At 43.2% G+C, this 24758-nt stretch overlaps 1 protein-coding gene across 1 annotated transcript in view; it reads left to right on the forward strand.

The window, feature by feature from the left end:
* Window positions 1-17073, forward strand: part of INO80 (INO80 complex ATPase subunit) — a 130658-nt gene extending 113585 nt beyond the window's left edge. Inside the window, exons 28-36 of the mRNA XM_084630137.1 lie at window positions 223-317; window positions 2659-2731; window positions 7919-8077; window positions 9363-9465; window positions 10063-10151; window positions 11283-11438; window positions 12696-12855; window positions 13704-13919; window positions 15022-17073. Of these exons, the coding sequence (XP_084486263.1) occupies window positions 223-317; window positions 2659-2731; window positions 7919-8077; window positions 9363-9465; window positions 10063-10151; window positions 11283-11438; window positions 12696-12855; window positions 13704-13919; window positions 15022-15239 (1269 nt within the window). The 3' untranslated portion in view covers window positions 15240-17073. The remainder of the gene's footprint in view (window positions 1-222; window positions 318-2658; window positions 2732-7918; window positions 8078-9362; window positions 9466-10062; window positions 10152-11282; window positions 11439-12695; window positions 12856-13703; window positions 13920-15021) is intronic.
* The last annotated feature ends 7685 nt before the right edge of the window (window positions 17074-24758 follow it).

A 24758-nucleotide genomic window follows, 5' to 3' on the forward strand; every position in this document is an offset into this window, starting at 1 on the left:
GGTACAAATGGCAAAAAGTAAATTGGATTTTTAAACATCAGTTTTAATCATTTTAAGATTTTTTTTAAGTTGATAGCGTCCCTGTACCAGGCGCATTCTGAATTTTTTTTTTTTTTAATCTTTTCATTAGTATAACTTCCGTCGCTGGTGTCTTCTGTTTGAGGAGTCAGGATTAAATTACTTCATGACACTGACTCAATATTTTTTTTCCGTGCTTTGCAGGAGTACATGGTTTACAGGAAACATACCTACATGAGATTGGATGGTTCTTCAAAGATCTCTGAGAGAAGGGACATGGTAGCTGACTTTCAGAACAGGTAATCTACTTATAAAAGCAATGGATTACGCATTTGAGAAATGTTAAGCAAACTAAGTCACTGTCTCAAAAGGCTTACATACTAAATAGAAAATGTATATATGGAGGGAAAGGGATGAGATGTAATGGAAATCAGTCTGATTGACCAGTGAAGTTTAGCTAACATCATGGAAGTTCCATGCTTTTTATTTTTGTCTCTATTTTTGTTTGTTTGTTTTTAATTTCAAGTTAACCCTGATTAACTGAAAGTCTCACTGAACATGTGACACCTTCAGATACATGGCATTTGGTTAACCGGGATTTCTAGTTCTGTGGTGCTTAGGAGCTCCACAGGGCTGAAGCTAAGATGCTGTGAAATAGAGTAGCACAAAGCAACTCTCCAGTACAAGAAAATCTGTCCTTACTTGTCTTGAATATGGCCTTGTCTATAGAGAATCCCAGTGAGAATGAAATGGTGGTATGTGGAGTACTATATGTTCTGTGGAGTGACATTCTGAGAGTTAAATTGAAATCACAGATGTGATTTTGAGCTTTCAAAATAGGCCTCATTCTCTTAAGTGCAGTATGTTTCATAGAAGGGCAAAAGAAATAAACTATATATTCTTTTAGGCAGTAGGCCTCTACGTACCAATTTTGATGATAAACTATAGGAACTGAATTATGTAGGACCAGTCCATTGTAATGAAGCAAAGTTTCTAAACCAGCCCTCTTAGGTTACACTAGCACAAAAAGAAGGGATATGGAGTCTACCTCACCTTATTACAGGGTTACATATTGTTGCACAACTTCATCTCCATCAATGCAAGTTATACCGACTATCTGTATTTATGTTTACTAACTAAGTTCCCTCATGTAGTCATGGGATGTAACTTGCTAAGATGTTGCTGTGACAAATAGTCCACAGTTTGAGATGATGTGATGTTTATTGGTAAAACACCCTTGTGAATGAATTGTTAGCCATTGAGAACAAGATCACTATCCTTTCACAGCAATAGGAGTTATAAAATACTGTTGTTTTGCATCTTCCAAGGGATAAAAATACAGGTTCTAGAGTACAGGATGGTCTTTGTGCTGGCCTTGTCAGAGTGGAATTGCACTTTTGAAGGTGGAGCATGTGAACTCTTGGGTTTTGAAAATAAAACCAAGCATCAATGCCTTTGAGGCAGAAGGACTTAGAGGGATTGTGTGCTATGTAGTGTCTATTAGGTAAGCCTCCCTGAGCAGGAATATTTGAAAAGGGCGAACGTGTGCAAACCTTAAAGAAAAGTGAGATGAAAATACACTACCTAATATTTAATTGATTCCAGCGGTCAAAACAGGTTTCCAACTGGTTATGATCTCCTCTCTAGAATTTTAACACTTCTTCCTATGACAAGTTCAGCAAATTATTTTATTAATGAACATCTATAAAGAAAAATAATCATTTCAGCTAGAAATCCCTTTGATATAAAGGTCAGCCAGTCTAAACAAGAATTCCTATAAAAAGCAATTTAAATTCCCCTTGTGCAGTATTTATTTGTGAGGAATAAGTCCAGGAAAAAGTCTGACCGAGACTAAAGGCTGTTCTGCAGGATGTCCTGGCAGGACACTGTTAACACACAACTATAGAACTATGATACATTCATAAGTTCTATAGTAAAATCCCCCCTTTCTCCCTTCCCTGTGACTTTTCCAGAAAAGGATATTTGGACCTTTCAAAACTGCAGATTTCATGCATCATCCTATTATTGATATCACATAAATAGTCATTCAGCTTCAAAATATTTTACAATAATTCACTACTGTAGCCCCACAACATTCTTGCGAAATAGATAATGTTATCTGCATTTTACAGATAAGGCAAATGAAGAAAACAGACTGTAGTTTGTAGCTCAAGGTCAGTGTCACAGCTAGGGCCAGAATTCAGGAGTTCTTAGATCCTAGATTTATGCTCAGGCGACCAGATATTACCTTTGTCTATCATGCTGCTATAACAGTATGAGCTGAGACAGTTGGAAAATCAGATTTTATTTTATTTTTTTAATAAAAGGAACAATTTGTTGGGACCTTGAAGAAAACATTCCATTTAGGAACAATTTTTTATCTATGTAATATTTTCTGAGTTCCTCTTCCTTTATTCTTTACCAGTAGATGTTTATAGTGAGCACTGAACCGTATTTTAACTCCCTTTCTTTCTGTCTGTCTCCACTCACCCCTTTTTCTCAGACCATCCAATGGGAGTTAGGTGCCTAAATACCTATAAAAACCTCCTGGGGGGGCTTTTCTAGCTCATTATGTAGTGTAATGTTTGTAATGATGGCATCATAAACTAAGCAGATTTTTTTTTCTCTTCCTGTCTGCAGGAATGATATCTTTGTGTTCCTGTTAAGCACAAGAGCTGGAGGATTGGGTATTAACCTCACAGCTGCAGATACGGTAGGTGGATAGTTTAGTATAGTAACACCAGATCTCAAGACTTATGTCTGTAGGTTAGTTAGCTTGCTGGTATTTTGGTTAATTTCAGTTGTAACTGTTCTCTTGCTTTATCCTGCCTTCACATATCCCAAACATCCTTTTCTCTCAAGCTTCCCTACCTTTCTCTTTCTCCATTCTGTAGCAAAACTGATAGTCTTGCCTGTCTGTGTGAAACTCTGAGCTGTCTCAGCCATGGTTAGTTTTTAATACCACCATTCTTATCACAAAACTGCGTTATCTTATTGATTCCACTCATATCTGGGAAACATTACTGCAGTTTGTTGCATGTATGAGAAATAAAGGAACAGTTTGTAGACAATTGCCGACCTACAGCATTGGCTTTGTGAGATCTTGGAGACAACCCTACCCCTAAGAGTTTTTAATGTCTGCTTTATGGGTGAACCTGAATGACACTGGGAGCTTACAAATAGTAGATAATACATTTTCACAATGGATTGTACTTTACCGCTGGACAGTTTAAACTTAAGCTTCAGTAGTAAAGGAATATGGTAACATACCTCAGCAAAATTATTACAGGTCTGTCCATTTTGAAAGCATTTGTGAAGTCAGAGAATGGGCAGAGCAGCCAATAAGCCAAGCTGTAGTACTTGTTGAATCTGTCAGTAGATTAGTACAACTCTGGCAATACAATTTAAGAATAATGGGTCAACTTTCCATTTCATGTCTACACCATATCAGGTGGCTGTGTGTGAACTGCTGCTGGATCACTTTAATTCTCCTTTTAGGACTTTAAAATTGGCAGTTGTTGAGTTTCAGTTGCCTTTTTTCTGAGATGATAAAAATTAGTTCAATAAGCATACACTGCTAAAAGAGAAGTAGAATAGACGAGACATAATGTTGGCATTCAAGAGGGCATAGACGGAGTATCTTCTAAAAGGTGCTATACAACTTACATGATAAATCAAAGAAAATGGAATTATTACTGGGGCTTTTTCCCTCCAAGTATATGTACAGAAAGACATTTCAGGTGTCAAATAGCCACTATAACTGAGAATCTTGCCAAAATCCAGCACCCAGGTAAGGTTAATAGGATTTAAAAAAGAATGTATAATAAGTAAACAAAGAAATAAGCACAGTGGTCACTTTAATTAACATAGTGAGCACACTTTGATCCTTCCAAGCAACAGTTGGGACTTGCATGGCTGTACAGCATTTTTTCAGTGAAATATATTAAAAACTTGTTTTGATGTTTTATCTTTTGTTTAGTCTTTCAGTCTGATAAACTTAAGTTTTATAATGTCTGTTAAGTATCTGTTTGAGACTAACTTTAGTAAATAATGCATGGAATTGAAATTGTTAAAGGCATTACATTTTAAATGGATGAAAGGAACTATATTTTTATATTATAATTAACCAATGGAATTTGCTGCTACAGGATCGTAAGTTTCCAAAAAAAAAAGTGACACTTAAAAAAAAAAAAAAAAGAATAAGAACACAATTATAAATTACTGAGGGTAAGAACTACAAAGATTTCCTACCCTAATGCTTCAGAAGTTTAGATCACCACCAGCCAAGGTCAGAAAAACATTTCTTCTTTCACCTACCCATGGTATAATATTGCCCAATTATGTAGGTGAATGGCAGGGGAGAGGTATCTTCTGTTGAAGCATCTGTCATTAATTACTGAGATAGGATATTGGACCAGAAGAATCATTGATCTATTCCAATGCTTGTAATCTTTTTAGTTTGTGTATGCTTAGATTTGACAGCAAGTAAGACTGCGGCTCTTGGTCTCAGAAAGGCAGCAGGCTTCTGAACCTAAAATCTCCATGCCCTCTCCCTTTTTCAACCAGTCTATCCCCATTTCCAGCCTCTTAAAGAAATGAGAACAAAGCAAGCACCCACAGGGTTACCTGTACAAACAAAGATGGATAGATGTCATAGACTTTCACGTTGTTTGGTATAACCAGTATATTTCTTAATTTGGGGTATTTTGAACTGGAATTTTGAGATTTAGAGGTAGATACGGATAAGGTTTTTTGTCATGATAAAATTAAGCAAAAATTCTTGGAACAATCATGGTAAAAATGTACTACAAAATCAGAGTATGGTGGGGGAGGAGGTCAAAGCCCGAGAGGGCTGGGGCGCTGACAGCCCAAGCCCCACCGCCACCGGGAACTGACAGCCCGAGCCCCACGGCTGTCTGGGGCTGGAGTTGACCGTCTGAGCTGAAGAAGTCAGGGAGGTCTGTTAGTCATAGAATCCGTGACCTCTATGACCAAATTGTATCTTTGCTGATAGAATACTCTCTTGCTACGGTTATAGTGTTGTTCTTCTAAAACATGAAAGGGCTTGCACTGTGAAATTAAGAATGATTAACCTAGATTTTCTCCAACTTTATTCTGTTACACTATGGATTTATTTGGGAGATTCCAAAGTTGCCACATCCTTTGCATATTTCAAAGGCCAAAGAAGAGGCTGTATATCAACAGAAGATGAAATAGCTTCACATGACTTGAAAACGAGGACTTCTTGCCTGGCTTTTTTTAGTCCATTTAATCTGCTTTTCTTTTGGGTTTACTGAAGATACTGTCTTCTGAATTTGAATTAGGGCAACTATATTTTGATATACAAAATACTTTCTCTGAATAGTCATCTTTACTCCTCTGAATGTACAAATCCATTTACCCTTTACATGTTGGTCAAATCTTTTCCGCTACTTGGATGATGGTAGCTACTGCTAGTGTTCTGGGCAAACCTTGATAGGCAACTTTGTGCCAGATGTTTCTGCTCCCACCTAAGAGACAGACAGTTCTGGAGCGCCTGCTCTCTCCACTATTTTAAATCAAAAGCCCGCTGAAATTCTTTGAGTACTTCTCCCCCCCTCCCATCTTTAGGCTATTCTTTGTTTTATCTCACCACCTTCCCTCACAGCATAGAGGTGTTTTCTCTATCTAGGGAACTCTGCAACTAGCCAGTGCAAGAGGATGGCACAAGCAGAAAGTGCACAGTGCAGGGGACCCCTTCTCCTAGAGCCCAAAAAGTCTCTTGTACTCTTAGGTACCCCATATTTATAGGGCTCTGCATAACCTTAAATATGTTGTTTCCTTGTAACATCTTTGGTCTCTAGATAAGGGCCAAACTCTTCAACAACAGAGAGCCATACAATCCGCGTCAGCCCCCAAACCTGATAATCAGGAAGAAAGCATTGCTCCCAGATTCAGCATGGCTCTCAAGTGAGCATCAGAAGACCAACAGTAGTACATGCACTTTTCAAAGAAAAACAAGAAGACTGGCAAGCAAGACAAACCTTCCTCCTACAAGGGAAAATTATTATGGGGCTCCTCTCTTGTAGTAGATATATGGGGAAGCAAACCTTCCACTTCTGTACCTGCAGTTACTTGCTTGGTCAGCATTTCTGGTCTTCCTGTTCCTGTGAAAGAACTTTTCCAATCCCCTTGCGCCCCCTGTTGCAGTTGGATGGTTATATTAATGGGTCAGAGGGCGGGCACTGCCCCTACAAGATAAGGGTCCCATGTGAGGCCCCATCAACCAACAATTATATTGGAAAAAGCCAAGAGTAACTTTAAAATGACCAAAAAGAAAGCAGTTAAAGTCACTGCTCTTCCCTCTCGGAGTTCACCAGTACTTTTCTTTTGAATGAGATGCCTGAAAATCTAATAAGACTGGGATAGCAAAGAAAACACTCAGGAAACTACTTCATGAAGTCAGAATCCTCCTTGGGTACCTTGCCCCATGAGATTGGGAGTTTTCCAATTAGGAGAAACCAGCAGCTGACTCCCAGGTCAGGTCATTTGCCCACAAATACTTCAATACTATGGAGAAATAGGTGATCCTAGCACTCAGCCTGCATCAGATTCCTGATTACAGCAAGGGAGAACTGAAACACTCCATGCAGAAAAGGATTCCAGTATAAATTCAGAAAACAGCCAGGTGTCTTCTTGTATGTGTCAGCATTAATAAGGTAATTGGATAAGAACAAGACCAGTCCATGAAACGTAGACACATCAACAGACCATTTATGAAGCAGTAAGGATTCTAAAAGAAGAATCAATTTCATATGGAAGTGCCTTAAACTGAAACAGCTGTTGTAGCAGTAGGGTTGAAAAACCAGCCGAGACTCTTTTATCTGAAGAAAAATAGGAGAGCTTCTGCGGTCTTGCATAAGCTACGTTAGTTCTGGGTTTCCTTAATGTTTGGAGTGCTTCACTTTTCAATCTTAATGTTTTTTTAATTTCTGTTTTGTATGGTATATGTATGTAAAGTATTTTGGGATAAAAATGGAATATAAATTTAAGATGGCAGTGGATGTTTGTGATATGAGCACCAAAAGAGTTTTTTTTCTGATTAGAGAGAAGAAATTGTTCTTGTACAAAGAAAAGGAGTACTTGTGGCACCTTAGAGACTAACCAATTTATTTGAGCATAAGCTTTCGTGAGCTACAGCTCACTTCATCGGATGCATACTGTGGAAAATACAGAAGATGTTTTTATACACACAAACCATGAAAAAATGGGTGATTATCACTACAAAAGGTCTTCTCTCCCCCCCACCCCACTCTCCTGCTAGTAATAGCTTATGTAAAGTGATCACTCTCCTTACAATATTTATGATAATCAAGGTGGGCCATTTCCAGCACAAATCCATTCTCTCCCCCCCCACACACACACACACACACCCACAACAAACCCACTCTCCTGTTGGTAATAGCTTATCTAAAGTGATCACTCTCCTTACTTGTACAGAAACCCTTTACATGAACAGCTCACTTAGAATGAATTTTTTGCAAGCAAATCACACAGCCTCTAAAAATGGGTTTTATAATGTAGATGGTCCCAGACAACTCTTATTTTTTGCATTGTAATAAACTTTAGAAATCTGTTCATCCAAGCAAAATATATCAAGGTAGATAGGACTTCCTCAGTTGTTCCATAGGATTCCAAACACTAATGGTAATCACCAATTTGGAAGCACCTGAAGGGCAGTGCAAAAGATTTTACAATCCTGTACCATGAAAGGCTTTGTGGGACTTTAGTCTGCAGTTAGCAAGTATAGCAGAATAAAGTTCCCACAGTGGCAGGTTATTTTCTTTTCTCAATACATACATTTAAATGCAAATTCTAGTCATTTTAAGCCTGTATGTACTTCTCTGATGTTCCTATGCAGGTAATTTTCTACGACAGTGACTGGAATCCAACAGTGGACCAGCAGGCCATGGACCGGGCACACAGACTGGGTCAGACGAAACAGGTCACTGTTTACCGGTTGATTTGTAAAGGCACCATTGAGGAGCGCATCTTGCAGAGGGCAAAAGAGAAGAGTGAGGTAGGAATGAAGAAGCCATTTGGAACATGAGTGGGGTAGAGTAGATAGCAGAGAGTTCAGCTGTGGAATTGCTCTGAGAAGTAGAATAGTCTCTTCAGACATATAGATACCCACATGGGTATCTCTATGCTACAGGGGGAAAAAATAGTATCCATATTGTAACAGGGTAGCTGCACTGTGTAATATGGACAGAGCCCAGCTGGTATTGTGTCATGTGGTTTAAAAAAAAAACCCACTGTTCTTGCTGAAAATGCCTGAGCCCAGTTTAAACTAAAGCTTACGCTGTTGTTAATCTAGGAATTCCAGTTTTTCTGGTGTAGACAAAACCATCATGGCACACCCACCGCTAAATTCTGCAAAACTAAATCAATCTTCCTACAATTTCAAATATGTGATCTTATCTTATTAAATATATGTAAATTTTTTTCAGAAAGTTTTGGCAAAAACCAGACAGGGTGTATTTAAGATATGAAAATTCCCAAAAGTGCTCAGCATCTTGCAGAATCAAGTAGTAAATGCTTTAAAACCTTAAGCCTCACAACACCTTTATATACTTACAAAAATTGGGTGCACAATTAACCATTATTAGCGGTAGCAGCATTGAAAGTTGTGTTGCCGACAGGGCTCAGGAATTGTAACATCTTTCCTCTGGATTAGACTTTGACTACATTAGAGCCTTCAATCAACTGTGCTTTGGTTGGTTGTATTGCAGCAATTGATGCATTGCTAATTGAGTGCATCCACATTGCCCACCCTGAATCAGTGTATGTTTTCCCCTGTGCAGATTAGGCAGATTAGGGCTGCCTAACACTGAGTGTGTCGGGAGGTGGCTGTCCTCTTTGACAGTTGACAAATACTTCTGATCTTTTTATACTATAGCTTCCACAGATATTACCACCCGTGATGACTTGTGCATCTGATTTTTGCCAGTGTAGATCCACCCAGAGAGGTTAAGGGACTTGGTCATGTACACACTGAATTGTTGTCAAATCTAGGGTTTAGAACACAGGCCTCCTAAAACCGTAAACCACACAGCCTCCCACATAAGTCATTTGAAAAATAGGGATAGTAATACTTATCTACCTCACAGGGAGGCTGAAGATTATTAATTAATATTTGTTCAGTACTGGGTTAAATTTTGCTGCTGAGTTTATCAGGATAGAATAATCACAACCTTTTTTCCTGACTTTCACCCTTTTAACTAGCACCTTTTCCTGGTTAGTATTTAGTAAAGAGAAAAGAAAATAGCTCATGGTTCCTCTGTTTATATTTTCTTTACTTTTAGATCCAGCGGATGGTGATTTCAGGTGGCAATTTCAAACCAGACACCTTGAAACCCAAAGAAGTGGTCAGCCTTCTGCTGGATGATGAGGAACTTGAGAAGAAATGTATGTGCAGTGCACATTGTTTTCCTTCTCCTTCTGTCCTGTGCTTCACTGGTTTAGAAATCTTTCCTCTCATCCCCTACAAACACACGCACTGTAGATAACCCTTTCTTTTTCCTGGCTTATTTTGTATCACTAATTGTTTTTAGTTCCAGCTCATTTCATATCACTATTGAGTAAAATGAGAGTGAGGTATGTGATGGTGCGGTATAAAGTTTTTACTGTCGCTTTTTTAGGATCACCACATTATTCATGAATGACCAAGCTTTGGCAGAATTATGAAGGTTATTCCAAATAAATGCTAATAAGAACTTTATATTTCAGCACACGTTTGGATGTACAATATAGTTGCACATTTTAATACCACTTGAGAGAAGAGTTTCCCAATAAGGCTTTTACTTGTCTGATTTCAGGGAGTTTGAATCTAGCATTACTCTTCAGGGACTTTCAGTGTGTTACTATAATATTGCTGGGTTTTATCCAAGGCTTTTTCGAGAACCGGAGTCTTTTGTGAGATAAAGAATATTTATACAGGGATAGGAAATAGCTTTGAGAAACTGATTCTTACATTATGCTTTTGCTACCTTTGTTTCCTGACAGTGCGTCAGCGTCAGGAGGAGAAGCGGCAGCAGGAGGAGACAAATCGTGTGAAAGAGCGTAAACGAAAGAGGGAGAAGTATGCTGAAAAGGTACTTGGATGCAAGGAGAAGAGCCTGAAAGGTTTTAAGCAGGGGTTCTCACACTATTACATAGTATGGACCAAGTTTTAATACAAAGATGATCTCATGGACATCCTCTTCTCCCATTCCCTATTATGTAACAGCCCTGTGGCAACTACAGCAATTGCTTACATATAAAAGTAATATTAGGAAAATATGTAATGTATCTTTTACTTTATCTTTATCTGCCTTTTAATGCAACTTGCAGCTTGGAAATAATGAAACGCTATGCGTTTATACAGCTCTCTGAACCACCAGTGATCCACAGAGCAATTTGGAACCCCCTAGTTTAAAGAACTAAATGGCATAATACTTTTCTGTTTTCATAGTTCATAAATCAGAGGCTTATTGGTGCTGTCATCTTACCAGATTTTGTTCTGGGAGTGTACAAATGGAACATAAATTCAATACCCGATACCAGTAAAATCTCACTATCTGAATGGCTTAATGAGAGGGGAAACAGAAATTTGTAAAATCAGAATTTCATTTGCTGGCTCTTCGGATTTGCATAGTCTGAATTTAAGATACTGGAAATTGGATAATCAGTGTTTATAAGAAAGCATTTCATGCTCACTTTTTAACAAAAAATTGAAATCAAAATCCTCTAATTCAGTGATTCTCAAACTTTTGTACTGGTGACCCCTTTCACATAGCAAGCCTCTGGGTGCGACCCCCCCCCCCTTATGAATTAAAAACTCTTTTTTATATATTTAACAGTATTATAAATGCTAGAGGCAAAGCGGGGTTTGGGTTGGAGGCTGCCCCCTGGTGACCCCCACACAATAACTTCACGACCCCCTGAGGGGTCCCAACCCTCAGTTTGAGAACCCCTGCTCTAACTCTTCTGTAGCGGAAATGCTGATAAGTCATTCAAGCCATTTTAAAAAACCTTACTAAATCTAATATAGGAGCTCCTGATGCGTCTGGTGCCATGTCCTCCAAAAAAAAAAATCCCAAAACGCCTTATTGGTAAATGCCATGCATGGCCTTTATCTTGTTATATTGCACTGCATGGTGGGCTTCCCAGTTTACTTGCCCCATTTCTTCTTCCTTAATGTGTTTTCGGTCCCTGTATTATCGGTTTGTTTTGCTTATCTGCAGAAGAAAAAGGAAGATGAGTTGGATGGCAAGAGAAGGAAAGAAGGCATGAACCTGGTGATCCCATTTGTTCCCTCTGCTGATAACTCCAACCTTTCTGCTGATGGGGATGACTCGTTCATTAGCGTAGACTCTGCCATGCCCAGCCCGTTCAGTGAGGTAAGACGGTCTTTGAACCGTCTCCCATGCCACCTTAGTCTCGTGGTCTTTAGGACTCTTGCTTTCTGCCCTCTAGCTAGTGTGGAACCTGTGTACTATTAGGGAACCAGAGATGTCTAAACCTAATATTGACCCATAGAGTTCAAACCAGTCTATCTAAAATGTAGAAGCTAAAATAATCTTCCCCTTCTGCTGCTCTGATGATGTCACCTCAAACTTAATCATTGTGTCTCTTTCACTGACTTCCTGTCTCTTTCTATGACAAGCCCTTCCTCTTTACCTTCAGACTCTGCATAGCTCCACTCCTGCTTGCATTCCAGCTTGTTTCCGTCTGCCCTCCCCTTGAGGGTGATCAGATGTCCCGATTTTGAGGGCTTTTTCTTATATAGGCACCAATTACCCCCACCCCCGTCCCGATTTTTTACAGTTGCTATCTGGTCACCCTACTCTCCCTCCTCTTCTTTATGTTCTCTTCATATTTGTGATTTTGTGTCTTTTTTCTTATCACCACTTCCCATGCCTGGAACAGTCCCTCTTTTTGTGAACCGAGCAACTTCCCTCTCTTCCTTCAAATACCTCCTCAAAGCTCAGTTTCTTTGTGTAATCATGCAGCACTAGTCTCTCCTAGAGCTCTTTCTTCTCCCTCATGTGCTTCTGATCCTTCATTGTTGTGTTCTGTGATTTAAACACATACCTCACAGGACAGATCTTGTCTTCCTTCATGTTTTTAAAGAGCCATGTTCTATAGTACTAAATAAATATTATTGCTTTTATACAAGGTTGAGTTAATTAAGATCCTTCACTCATTACTAAAAGATTTTGATTAGTAGTAGTGGTTGAGCAGAGAACAGGATTCTCAACCTTTCTCCTTCTGAAGTGGGTGCTCTCCTGAGGGTAATCTGCATGGGAATCAACAAGTGAATGAAGAGGAAATAAAGGTTCTCTTTGGATCTCTGCCAAATCCCTGAATCTCCCATTTTTAAAGTTAGCATATATTTTAGTTCAGAGTTGAACATTAAACATGGGCTGGAGAGAGAATTTAATTTTGCACTGTGTGTAAGTAGAGGACATGGTGTGGTGAGACAGGATATATATTGTGTTTTCAGTCTTGCATTGAGAGAGAGCCCAGGCTAGCTGTCATTTAATTGCCTGGGAGTAAAATGCTCTTTAATCTAGTTGCACCTTTTCTGAAGTTCTTATGCTTTTCCCCTTGCTGTAAATATGTATGTAAATAAGTTTTGTCTCTGTGCTGTCTAGATCTCCATCAGCAGTGAGTTGCATATGGGGTCTATCCCTCCTGATGAAAGCAGCAGTGACATGCTGGTGATTGTGGATGATCCAGCCTCTTCAGCACCACAGTCGAGGGCCACAAACTCTCCTGCTTCCATCACTGGCTCAGTCTCAGATACCATGAATGGTCAGTACTCTTCACTTACCATAATACTTACAAGGAGTAGTCAAGCCTGGACTTTGTATATCTACATAGTATAGCCGTTTTACCCCCACTTTACACCTACCTTGTAGGATTTAGTGAGGGGTGAAAAGGTCTAAGAAAAAGAGTTCCTTCTCATTATGAATTTTTTTCAACTTTGGCAGATAGTTTCATCTACTGCTGTATTCAATCATCCATCACGCTTTACCATTCCCATGATATTTAATACAAGTCTTGTTTGCTCCTGTGATGCAAAGGTCCATTCCCCTTTTTGCAATGTGTACATATCTGCAAAGCTCATTGCTATTACTAGACAGCTGTGTAAAGAAGTAGAATCCTCCATAGGACCATTCAGTTATATGTCTAAGCTTTTCCCGGAGCTCACTGTGGAGCCCAGGGACAGGTTCTGTATTGCCTACCTTTCTGTTGCATGATTGAGCCCACTGTAATTGCATGACATTAGCTAGACATAATTCTAGATTCCAAAATAATTATAGCCCTAGTTTTTGATGGGTTAATTTACAGATAGCAAATGGAAGAGCCAGAGTATCTCCAAATAAGAGTGTTTTTATCCTGAGATGTTAAAGGAGAGTTCTCCCCTGGATTTAGGAGCGGGGCTCACAGTCATGACAGCTAATTTGAGTTAGTGAGGTGTGACTAATTAGAGAAAATTGAGGAACAAAACTTGCGTATTTGTTTTTTCTTGGGGGTTGATGGTTTAGTTACTAGCAGGCTGATGTAGATATCAGGTATGTGTGAAGTTGAATTTAGCTCATGAGTCACCTTGTGTATTACAACAACTAATATTTTCATCCCCTCCTTCGTTGTTTAAGGAATTTCAATCCAAGATACACCTGTCACAGGGAGAGGTAATTCAGGTAGAAGCCGGGGTCGCCCTAAAGGTTCAGGCAGTGGATCCAAAGGCACAGGGAAAGGCCGGAGCCGGAAGTCAACAGCAGGAAGTGCTGCTGCAATGGCAGGCGCCAAAGCAGGGGCAGCGGCGGCCTCTGCAGCAGCATATGCAGCATATGGGTACAGTGTGTCTAAAGGTAAGGGAGTCTGTTACATAGAGCAAATTAAACCATATTTTGATGTAAGACTGTTCAGATATCCTGCCAGGGAACAGGAGTTGTATTACAGTATCTCTAGAGTCTTGTGTTCTTTCTCATTGCGATTCAGTCATGTAACTGTACTGAATGGCATGTAATATGATGTCATAACATTGTGATAATACAGCAAGTTCCACCACCCCAGTGCAGGGGAAGTAAGAGACTGGGAGCACTGCCTCTAACTCCCGTCTAGGTCTTTGCTCTTATGTATTATAGGCAGAAATCTTGCTTGTTCTTGGATTACGTAGCACTTAATGCATTTCCTTCCTCACACATTCTTTATCTCTCAGGGCTTGTCTACACTACCCGCCGGATCGGCGGGCAGCAATCAATCCAGCGGTGGTCAATTTATCGTGTCTAGTATAGATGCAATAAATCCAACTGCTGAGCGCTCTCCCATCGACTCCGGTACTCCACCAGAACAAGAAGCGCAAGCGGAGTAGACGGGAGAGCGTTAGCTGTTGACTTACCGCAGTGAAGACACCGCGGTAAGTAGATCTAAGTACGTCGACTTCAGCTACGCTAGTCACGTAGCTAAAGTTGCGTATCTTAGATGGACCCTGCACAGTAGTGTAGACAAGCCTCAGTGAAATGGGATTTTGTTCAGTCAGAGTGGACAGCGCTGCTTGCCACTGAAACATGGCTGTTACTGACTGTTCTTTGCGGTTGTCACATGGTCGCCCTGTAGCTATAGCCTTAGAGCCAGAACTTCAGCTGTTTGAATTGACATAACTCCATTGAAATCAGTTGGTGCCACAGTGATTCACACCTGCTGAGGACCTGGCGAAGTGGTGTATACCAGATGGGCTATGGCTCCCTCTTAGACCTCTCTCCCTTATGTGATCAACAGGCTCAGAGAATTCATAAGCATCAGGTAGTCAGTGAAAGCTAGTTGGATTAAAGAGCATGAATTAAGGGTCCATTAATATATTCCTATATCGTAAACGCAAGTCATAGAAGTTAAATGTTGTGTGTTGCTGACAAGCCACAGTGTGTGAATGGTGTGTTCACGTGGAATCTTTTTTTTTTACCCTGTTGCTAGGTATGTCTGCAAGCAGCCCTCTCCAGACATCAATAATTCGGCCTTCTGGACTTGCAGACTTTGGACCTTCAAGCGCCTCTTCTCCTTTGAGTTCCCCCTTGAGCAAAGGCAACAGTGTTTGTGGGACCCCAAAAAGCTTAAATGTGACGAGCACTATGATACCAGAAACCCCAGTTCGGAAACAAAGCAAAGGAGCCCACACCTCGGGTGGGCGGTAGTAAATTTGAGCCCTGGAGCTTACCTTAACCGTATTGGCTTTCAAAGTAGCCCACCCTGCCAGCAGAAGGCATGCAGAGAAATGCCTGTTGCCATCCCACACGTATGTGAAAAGAAAATCACAGCACAATGGGGATGGGTGGTTTACGTGAGCACTTTGATTACGTGTATCCAAAAAAATTACTTTAGCAGATTCTGTGAGGAGTATGGATAAGGAGTGGGGTTAACTGAGAATGTTTCAGATTAGTTTTTCAGTTAAGATTTACTGACACATCCTACAAGTGTGCTGTGAGAGAGATCCTGCAGCTATTTGTGTTTGTGGACACACAAGTGTACTGTCCTTCCTCTTCTTTGAGCTTCAGATGGAGTTCAGCTCCATTCTTATTCTAAGAAATCACTATCTGAACTCGGAGGGTATTCTGTGAAGTCAGAGAAACCCTCTGCACTGAGGACCTGACAGTGCATTTGAGGGTGTGCCCATCCAGGGGAGCTGGGTGGTTGAAGAGTCTGGCTTCTCTAGTGTGAATCAGTAGTGAATCTAGGGATTCTATGAAGGATTATCTGAAGACCTTGATTTCAAGGCTACGGGAAAGAAATCTCACAGAGTTTCCAGAGTCTGGACTCTTGTCAGTGCTATGCTTTTGAATCTGTTGTAAACATCTGGCAGTAGCTGGAACCACACACTTGGCCAGAGAATGCCTATTTAATGTTGCTGCGTCTGCTTCACAGAGAAAAAGAAGCTGCAAGTAACTGGTTTACATTTCAACGCCCAGGTCTGTTAGCATTGAGCATTCACTACGATCTCTCTCATTCTGAGCCATGCTGAGCTCTTAAAGGTGTAGGAACCATCAGGCTTTGCTTGTGTATGTTTCAAGAAGAGGGAATGCTGATGTGTAGGGGGGGGAGAAGTTCACTGCTATTCCTCTCATTGTGCAATAGCAGAACTTGTTGACATTGCCTTTGGGTACCGCAGCTTGCCATGCCACAAAGGGAGCAATGGGGAGGGAGCTTTACTGAAACAAAGAGTGTGCCAGTCAACTCCCTGGGAAAAAGAAGTCCCCCATTCCAAGCCACCTACACAGTATGTTCTTCCAGCATGTTTCCCATTTGTCAGTGATGGTCTTACACAGCAGCTTGGCTGAGTGCATTACAATGTGCAGGCACTAATAGCCAAGCCCCATAAGACTTATAGAAGCCATTAAAGAGAACAGGAGTGTTGTCAGTGCCACTCTGTGTCCTCATTCTCTCAGATTTCTCTTTCCCCATCCTAAATGCACAAACCTCTCTAGAGCCCCTCACTTGGCTGTAAGCGTTGTCTGCATTGCACTGAGACAAAGGTGGGGTGGGGGAGGAGCAGTTCTCCTGGCAGGCTCATTGAAATCAAATGGTTATACTACTGGGGCACTTTCATCCCGGGGTGGGGGGGGAGGGGGAACAAGTTATGAGTTACAGGTCTCTGCTGTGACAGCAGATGATGATTTTTTTTTTTCATCACCAAACCCCTTGCCTGGCATCTCGCAGTGTGAAGCAAGTGCTTCTTGTGGGCTCTGCCTCAAATTTGCACACCTGAAAATAGCGGAACTGAGTTTAGTTAGATTGATTTTTAAACAGATTTGTAGGGGATAATTGGGGGGAGGTGTCACTTAAATTAAATCATGAAGACTTCCCCCTTCCCCTCATATTCACATGTATATAATGATATTTAGAGGGAATCAGAAAAATGCCAAGCCTTTTTTCTCTTTGAATGTGCTGTCTATTTTTATAACTGAACTTGTATATATGTATAAAAAGAGACACATCTTTCTTTTACTAATTGGAGAAGAAAATCTTAAATAAATGCAGTGAGATAATTTTATGTAAATCAGAGTCTCTGTGGTTTGTACTCATGTAGCCATATGAATGGGATGGGGTGAGGTGTGTGGGAGTGAGTGTACGTCTGTGGGGATGTGTAAGTGTGCATAGGCTTCGGAATCAGGAGGTCTGTGTGTTCTACCCTCTGAGCAGTAGTGCACTCTAATTATTTTCCACTGTTGTTGTCCAATTAATTTACTGGATATGTACATTTTATATAACTAAGCAACCTACTATTTGCAGTGCAGAGAGAACATGTACAGTACACTACAGGTTACAGTAACTCCTCGCTTTATGTTGTCGTTATGTTTCTGAAAAATGCAACTTTAAGCGAAACGATGTTAAGCGAATCCAATTTCCCCATAAGAATTAATGTAAATACCGGGGGTTAGGTTCCAGGGAAATTTTTTTCACCAGACAAAAGACTATAATATACTCTGTGTATGTGTGTGTATATATATATTTTCATAGAATATATATATATATATATATATACACACACACACACACACACACACACACACACAGAGTGTAAGTTTTAAACAGTTTTAAACTGTACACTGCAATGTTGATTGTGAAGCTTGGTTGAGGTGGTGAAGTCAGGGGGTGGGATATTTCCCAGGGGATGCCTTACTGCTGAATGATGAGCTAACAATCAGCTTGAGCCCTCAAGGGTTAACCCATTGTTGTTAATGTAGCCTCACACTCTACAAGGTAGCACGAATGGAGGGAGGGGAGACCACATGGCAGACAGACACACACACCGTGTGTGTGTGTGTGTGTGTGTGTGTGTGTGTGTGTGTGTGTGAGAGAGAGAGATGCACATTGGCCCTTTAAGTACGCTGACCCCACTCTAAGTACACAGCCTTTTTAAGTAGATCAGCAAGTTGAGACAGAAGCTGCTGCCAGGAAGCTCCCTCCGTCCTGAGCCCTGTTGTTGCCCCCCGCCGTATGGAAATGGGGTAATTGGGTGTAGGAGCAGGGGGGACAGGGACACCCTGACATTAGCCCTCCTCACCCCCCACCCCCACTTGCACAGCAAGCAGGAGGCTCCGGGGAGCAGCACATGGCAGTGGGGGGAGGGACAGCTGAACTGCCCGGCAATTGATAGCCTGCTGGGCGGCTACCGCACTGGGAACTTAGGGGAGCTGATAGGGGGCTGCCGGTCCTCCCTGGTTCCAAGCTCCCACCAGCTCGCTGCAACGGGCTCCTCTTCCTGCAAGCAGTGGACAAAGCAGGCGGCTGCCAAAGGACATTATAAGGGAGCATTGCACAACTTTAAACAGGCGTGTTCTCTCATTGATCAGCAATGAAACGACATTAACCGGAACGACTTTAAGTGAGGAGTTACTGTAGCAGATGGATTTATTCAAAGGAAGGTCAGAGATCTCGTTTCTGGAAAATGGTGTTTTAGTTCAACCTGGTTGATTCCTTTTTCAGTGCTTCAGCCCATATAGTTATTTCACTCCAATTTTCAAATGGAGTTGTCAAGGGCTTGTTTATATGCATTTTTTTATTTTTAAACTGCTAGAAAGTTATGCCAGATATTGAAATAATGCCACAGCCGGGTGAAGAAAATAGTATCAGTATGAGCAAAACCTTGCATATAGGAGGAGATTGCAAAGAATTATTATAATTTAATCTACAATGGCTTAAAGTGAGGGTACTAGATTTGATGTAGTCAAATTAATTTTTTTTTAAATTCTCAATGACTTGTCTATGCTGTGTCAGGGAAGGTGATGGAAGCCTAATTGCTTGGGACATTTAAAGTAGGCTGTGCAAACTCTAGAAGATGTATAGCAGGGAACAATTATCTGTCTCCGTCCCTTCATAGGCAGGGAGATAGACAGGACGACCTCCACTAGCTCTACTCTACAGACCTATATCGGTATAACTACGTCGCTCAGAGGTGTGAAAAATCCACGCCGCTGAGTAACATAGTCATACCAACCTAAGCTCCGGGGTAGACAGCGCTATGTGCATGTCCCGGACCTCTCTTTCCAGGTCCTGAGCAGTTTTCCCTGTGACTCGGAAGGGGGAGCATCTTATCGGTGGGTGCGACCCGGTCTGCACCCGGTGGACAGTCAGATTAGTGCATCCAGGCTGGTTGGAAAACAGCTGTCGGTACGGATGCAGCACTCCCCTGACCTCAGCTTGCTGGGCAGGGGTTAGCTGATCCGAGAGGGGAATTGTTTCCAGGGGGGAACCAGCTCTGGTCCCAGGGAATAGATCTACTAAAGGGTCATCTCCCTGTTCTTCTCACTGTCCACACACGGCCAACACCACATTCCCCCTGGCATAATATGGCTTCATCATATTCACATGGTACACCCGGCGGTGGTGCTGGTCCCCAAAAAGGACGGGTTGGTCCGGTTCTGTGTGGACTATCGGAAGCTCAATGCCATCACTGTATCTGATGCCTACCCCATGCCCAGGCCAGACGAGCTCCTAGACAAGCTGGGAGGAGCTCGGTACCTTACCACCATGGACCTTACAAAGGGCTACTGGCAAGTGCCACTGGATGCAGATGCCCGACTGAAATCGGCCTTTATCACCCCTCTGGGGCTCTATGAGTTCCTGACCCTGCCTTTCGGCCTCAAGGGAGCGCCGGCCACCTTCCAGCACCTAGTGGACAAGCTCCTGAGGGGGATGGAGAGTTTTGCTGTGGCGTATATTGATGACATCTGTGTCTTTAGCCAGACCTGGGAGGACCACGTGTCCCAGGTTAGACAAGTGCTGGACCGATTCCAGGGGGCTGGGCTGACTGTAAAAGCGGAGAAGTGCAAGGTGGGGATGGCGGAAGTATCTTACCTGGGCCATCGGGTGGGGAGCGGCCGCCTAAAGCCAGAACCAGCCAAGGTGGAGGTGATCAGAGACTGGCCCGCTCCCCACACCAAAAAGCAGGTCCAAGCCTTTATTGGGATGGCAGGATACTACCGAAGATTTGTGCCCCACTTTAGCGCCATAGCCACCCCCATCACTGAGCTATGCAAGAAGGGGAAGCCAGACAAGGTGGTCTGGACCGAGCAGTGCCAGGAGGCTTTCCGGGCGCTGAAGGAGGCTCTGGTCAGTGGCCCAGTCCTGGCAAACCCAGACTTTGACAAGCCCTTTGTGGTGTTCACCGACACCTCAGACACGGGACTGCGGGCGGTGTTAATGCAGGAGGATGGAAAGGGGGAGAGACACCCCATCGTGTACCTGAGCAAGAAGTTGCTACCCCGGGAGCAACACTACGCGGCCATCGAGAAGGAGTGCCTGGCCATGGTGTGGGCCCTCAAGAAACTAGAGCCCTATCTCTTCGGGCGACACTTCACTGTCTACACTGACCACTCTCCCCTGACCTGGCTGCACCAGATGAAAGGAGCCAACGCCAAGCTCCTGAGATGGAGCCTGCTCCTGCAGGATTACGACATGGACGTGGTCCACGTGAAGGGAAGTGCCAACCTGATAGCGGATGCGCTGTCCCGGAGAGGGGGCCCCGAACTTCCCCAGGTCACTGGTCTCAGTGACCCCGCTCAGTTCAGTCTCGAAGGGGAGAGAGATGTGACGATGTGACTCAGCAGGGAGGGGGGAGTGTTGACCTGGGAATGTGCCCTGGGGATGGGAGACCTGAGAGCCTGTCACCTGAGCCGGGAGCGGGAGGTAACACCTCTGCCCAGGAATGTGGACGGAGACTGCAGCAGGGAACCTGCTGGGTGGGTTTAGTTTGCAGTTTGGGGCTGGGGAGAGGAACACAGGGAACCCCAGGGCTGGGGTCTAAGAGCTTCTCCACAGCTACCATCTCTTGTGGAGGTGGATTAACTATTAACTAGGGAGAAGCTCTCCTGTCAGCATAGGCATGTCTTCACTTAAAATGCTGCATCAGCACAGCTGCACTTAAATGTAGACCTGCCTGAAGACTCTTCCACCTCTCACTTCTATGAAGGATTGTACTGAAAACTGATCAGGGCTGGCTTAGATTTACTGGGGCCCAGGGTCAAAGTCCAAGCTCCAGTGCCCGGGGTCAAAGCCAGAAGGCTTCCGTTCTGGGTGGTACGGCTCAGGTTACAGGTCCCTGCCTGGGGCGGTGGGGCTGACTTTGCTCTCTCCTCTCACCCCCCCCCCCACCCCGGGCAGGAGGGCTCATCCAGTCTCAGGCTTTGGTCCCTCCTCCTGGGGTCATGTAGTAATTTTTGTTGTTAGAGGGGTGTCATGGTGTAATGAAGTTTGAGAACTCCTGCTTTAGGGCATCTAGATTTAGAGTTTGCAGCCTGTGCACCAACTCTTTGCTCTCAATCCTGGATCAAGTGTCTTGTCCTTCTCAGTAGCTATTCAAGGGCTAGATCACCTCAGTTATATTGGTCTGCTAAATATTGAACAAGATATTCTAAAAGGGATTTGACTTGGGAGCTACTTAATTTCTTAACTTCACTAGATTTATACTGCACTGCTAGGATAAGGCTAATTACTTCTCATGTTTAAGGGCATAACCTGATCACCTGCGGAAGTTGGGAAAGATTTTTGTTGTTGTCGTTGTGAATGGGGAATAGTGTTGGGGAGAAGAATTCATCTCCTTTGGAAGCATCAGCTGTTGGCAAGATACCGGACTTAATAGCCCAATTGTCTGAACCAATATGGTAAGTCCTATGTTCCAAATTACAACCTTCCTCTTTCTTGCAGCACCTTGGAATGCTCCTCCAGAAAGCCTTCTTGACAAATGTCCTCTGAAAATAAGAAATGCAAAATGTTGTGTTCTGGGGTCTCTCTAGCCTCATCCTACCTCTAACTTAATTCCCAGCTCTCCTCTTACTTGTAGCAATACAATCATTCCAAAGCAGAAGAAGCTTCCAACTCATTTGATGTTGGACTTTACTTACATAATGTTCTTTTCTGGGATGTGTGAGGCTATGAGTTTGCATTCAGGCGAGAGGAAATGTTTCAGTGTTCAGGTATGAAATAACAGTTCCCTCTCCCCTTGACTGATGGGGATCATCCATTGTGGCTGAAAGGATGGGGTGATATGGGGTGGGAAGGGAAATTCTTCAAGCAAAACAGCCGTGTGCTCTTGAATTCCTGTACAGATAGGCTCCTTCTCACTACAGCCTAAAACCTTTGTTGTTTTCCTCCATGATGGGGCTACAAGGCTAATTTTCCCTCTACTGTTATTCACACCTTCATGTCAACTGTTTGAACATTGCCATCCTGATTATCACTACAAAAGTTTTTTTCTCCTGCTGATAATAGCCCACCTTAATCTATTAGTCTTGTTAGAGTTGGTATGGCAACCCCCATTTTTTCATGCTCTGTGTGTGCGTGTATATATGCAATCTGAGAACAAAACAGGTTACGAATATGGAAATGGGAATAAGCTCGACTTTAGCCTATATATATAGATATATATATCTTCCTACTGTATTTTCCACTGCATGCATCTAATGAAGTGGGCTTTAGTCCACGAAAGCTTATGCTCAAATAAATTTGTTAGTCTCTGAGGTGCCACAAGTACTCCTCGTTCTTTTTACATCGACACCGTTAGCATCTTTCAAATGGCACAAGACAACAGTAGCGAGTTTGGAATGAGCAATCTTCTGGCTTCGGAGCCACTTGGCATGTACAGTGACTTCCTAACGTTGTGACATCTGTTTACAAGCAACAGTCCTTCCTTCAACCTTCCTCATGAGTGTTACACCACCATTCAGGATCCCTACATTGCCTTCAGGGCTTTGGATTGACAGGAAGGATACTTCGGCTTTGTCTGCCTGCATTGTTAAAACAAAAGGTTTAGTAAAACCTGCTTCCATCTCAAGGTTATGGAAACAGAATGAATTATACTAAACCCAAATGTGTAGCTTGCAGGTATTGTTACCATGAACACTCCTCACTGACCTTTTCAAAAACCAGAGGTGCCTTTATTTTTAGCCTGAGACTAGGAGAACCAGTTTGGAACTATTACTGTTGCTTTGGACTGTTATACAATGTTTTTGCGTAGGATGAGGCTAAAGTCGAGCTTATTCCCATTTCCATATTCGTAACCTGAAGCTGGTTATTTTGTTCTCAGATTGCATTAGAGGGGTGCCTTGCTTGGGGAAAAGTCATCTACACACTTAATTCACTCCCAGTTACTCCATTGTGTGTCTTACTGGACAGACGCTGCCTCCACATCTGACCTTCACCTCTGTGTGTTTTACCTGGAGGGCATAATCTATTTTTAAAAAATCCCTGGCATCTCACAGGGAGGGGCCCTCTCTCCATACCTCTAGCCCGCAGCTTTCTCTGTGTCCCAAACCTTAGGAAGATGCTGGTTTTGCTTTTCAAGAGTCTTACTCTTTGAGTGTTGCTCATGTCCATTTCCATATTGGTGCGTGCGCATTGCGTGACCATCACTGGAAGACTATTTTCCCCTAGTGGTATCCGTCGGGTCGACTCTGGTGCCGCTCGGAGTGGCACCTCTATGGCACGGTATATGGGCACCTGCCGGCCCACCCCCTCCTCAGTTCCTTCTTTCCGTCCATGGTGATCTCTTCCTTAGCAAGTGATTCCAATAGTAGTCTTCTTCCTGTAAATAGATTGTAGATAGCTGTAAATAGTTCATTAGCATAAGTATAGTGATACTTAGTGGATAATAGTCAGTGAGCACCTGCTCTGCCCTGGGGTGGGGGGGGAGGCGGTATCCCGCCTGGCCCCTGGGGCATGCCTTGGTCCCAGGGCTTCAAACAGTGTGCAGTGTGCTGTAAGCACATGCCAATTAATGACCCTCACAAGAGCTGTTTAAAGTGCTTGGTAGAGGGTCATATTCAGGATAAGTGCCGGATCTCTGGGAACTTCAAAATGAGGAGCAAAAAAAAAAGAGACAATCAACTGAAGTTCCTACTTATGGAGGTGGCACTCTGTCCCACTGCAGAGCGGCAGCTGGACCCCGTACTGAGCACCTCCTCTACCAGGAGTGTGCCGGCGTCCTTTCAGGACAACCAACATGGCTTGGGATCCCCAGCACAATCCTCCAAGCACCGGCACGCTTCTCCGGAGCCCAAGGCTGCGGCACCAAGGATACGGCACAGGCGCCGAAGAAGCGGTCGAAGAAGTCTGATCAGGCACATTCCCCCTCAAGAAAGACTGTTGAGAGAGTGTGATCTGTGGCAGACCACTCTCAATCGGAGGCGACTGAACCGGCACCATTGACTCCGGCCCCAGCAGGGGAACGGTTGAGTCCAGCACTGAGAGGCTCCCCACAGGGTGAGACAAGAAGGGGACACGACCCTCACAGCACCATCGACGCCAGAGGCTTATGAAGCGGCGCAAAACCTCTTGACTGTCCTAGCACCACTGTCCCTGAACCGAGGCCTGCAGGGGATAAACCAGACGCTGCAGGTTCCAGCCACAAGAGGACGAGCACCAGTCCTGGGCAAGTCCGCAACGATGGCGAGGCACCGTTCTCCATCCTGCTCATCATCAGGAGACTCAGCACTGAGACCACAATCACCACAGTAACGCAGCAGCTCGCCTAGATGCCAGTTGCAGTCCCAGCGCCAGCCTCATTCCTGGCACCAGTCACGCTCCAGGCACCGATCCCCACTCCCTGCCCCAGCGCCACTCGCAATCTTGGCACCGCTTGTCGTTGAGGTGCCACTCTCTATCACAACAACGCTTCCCATGGCGGCACCATTACTTGTCGTGGTACCATCCTCCTTAGA

Source organism: Lepidochelys olivacea, assembly GCF_965140295.1.
Source record: "Lepidochelys olivacea isolate rLepOli2 genome assembly, chromosome: 6".
NCBI classification, from domain to species: domain Eukaryota; kingdom Metazoa; phylum Chordata; order Testudines; family Cheloniidae; genus Lepidochelys; species Lepidochelys olivacea.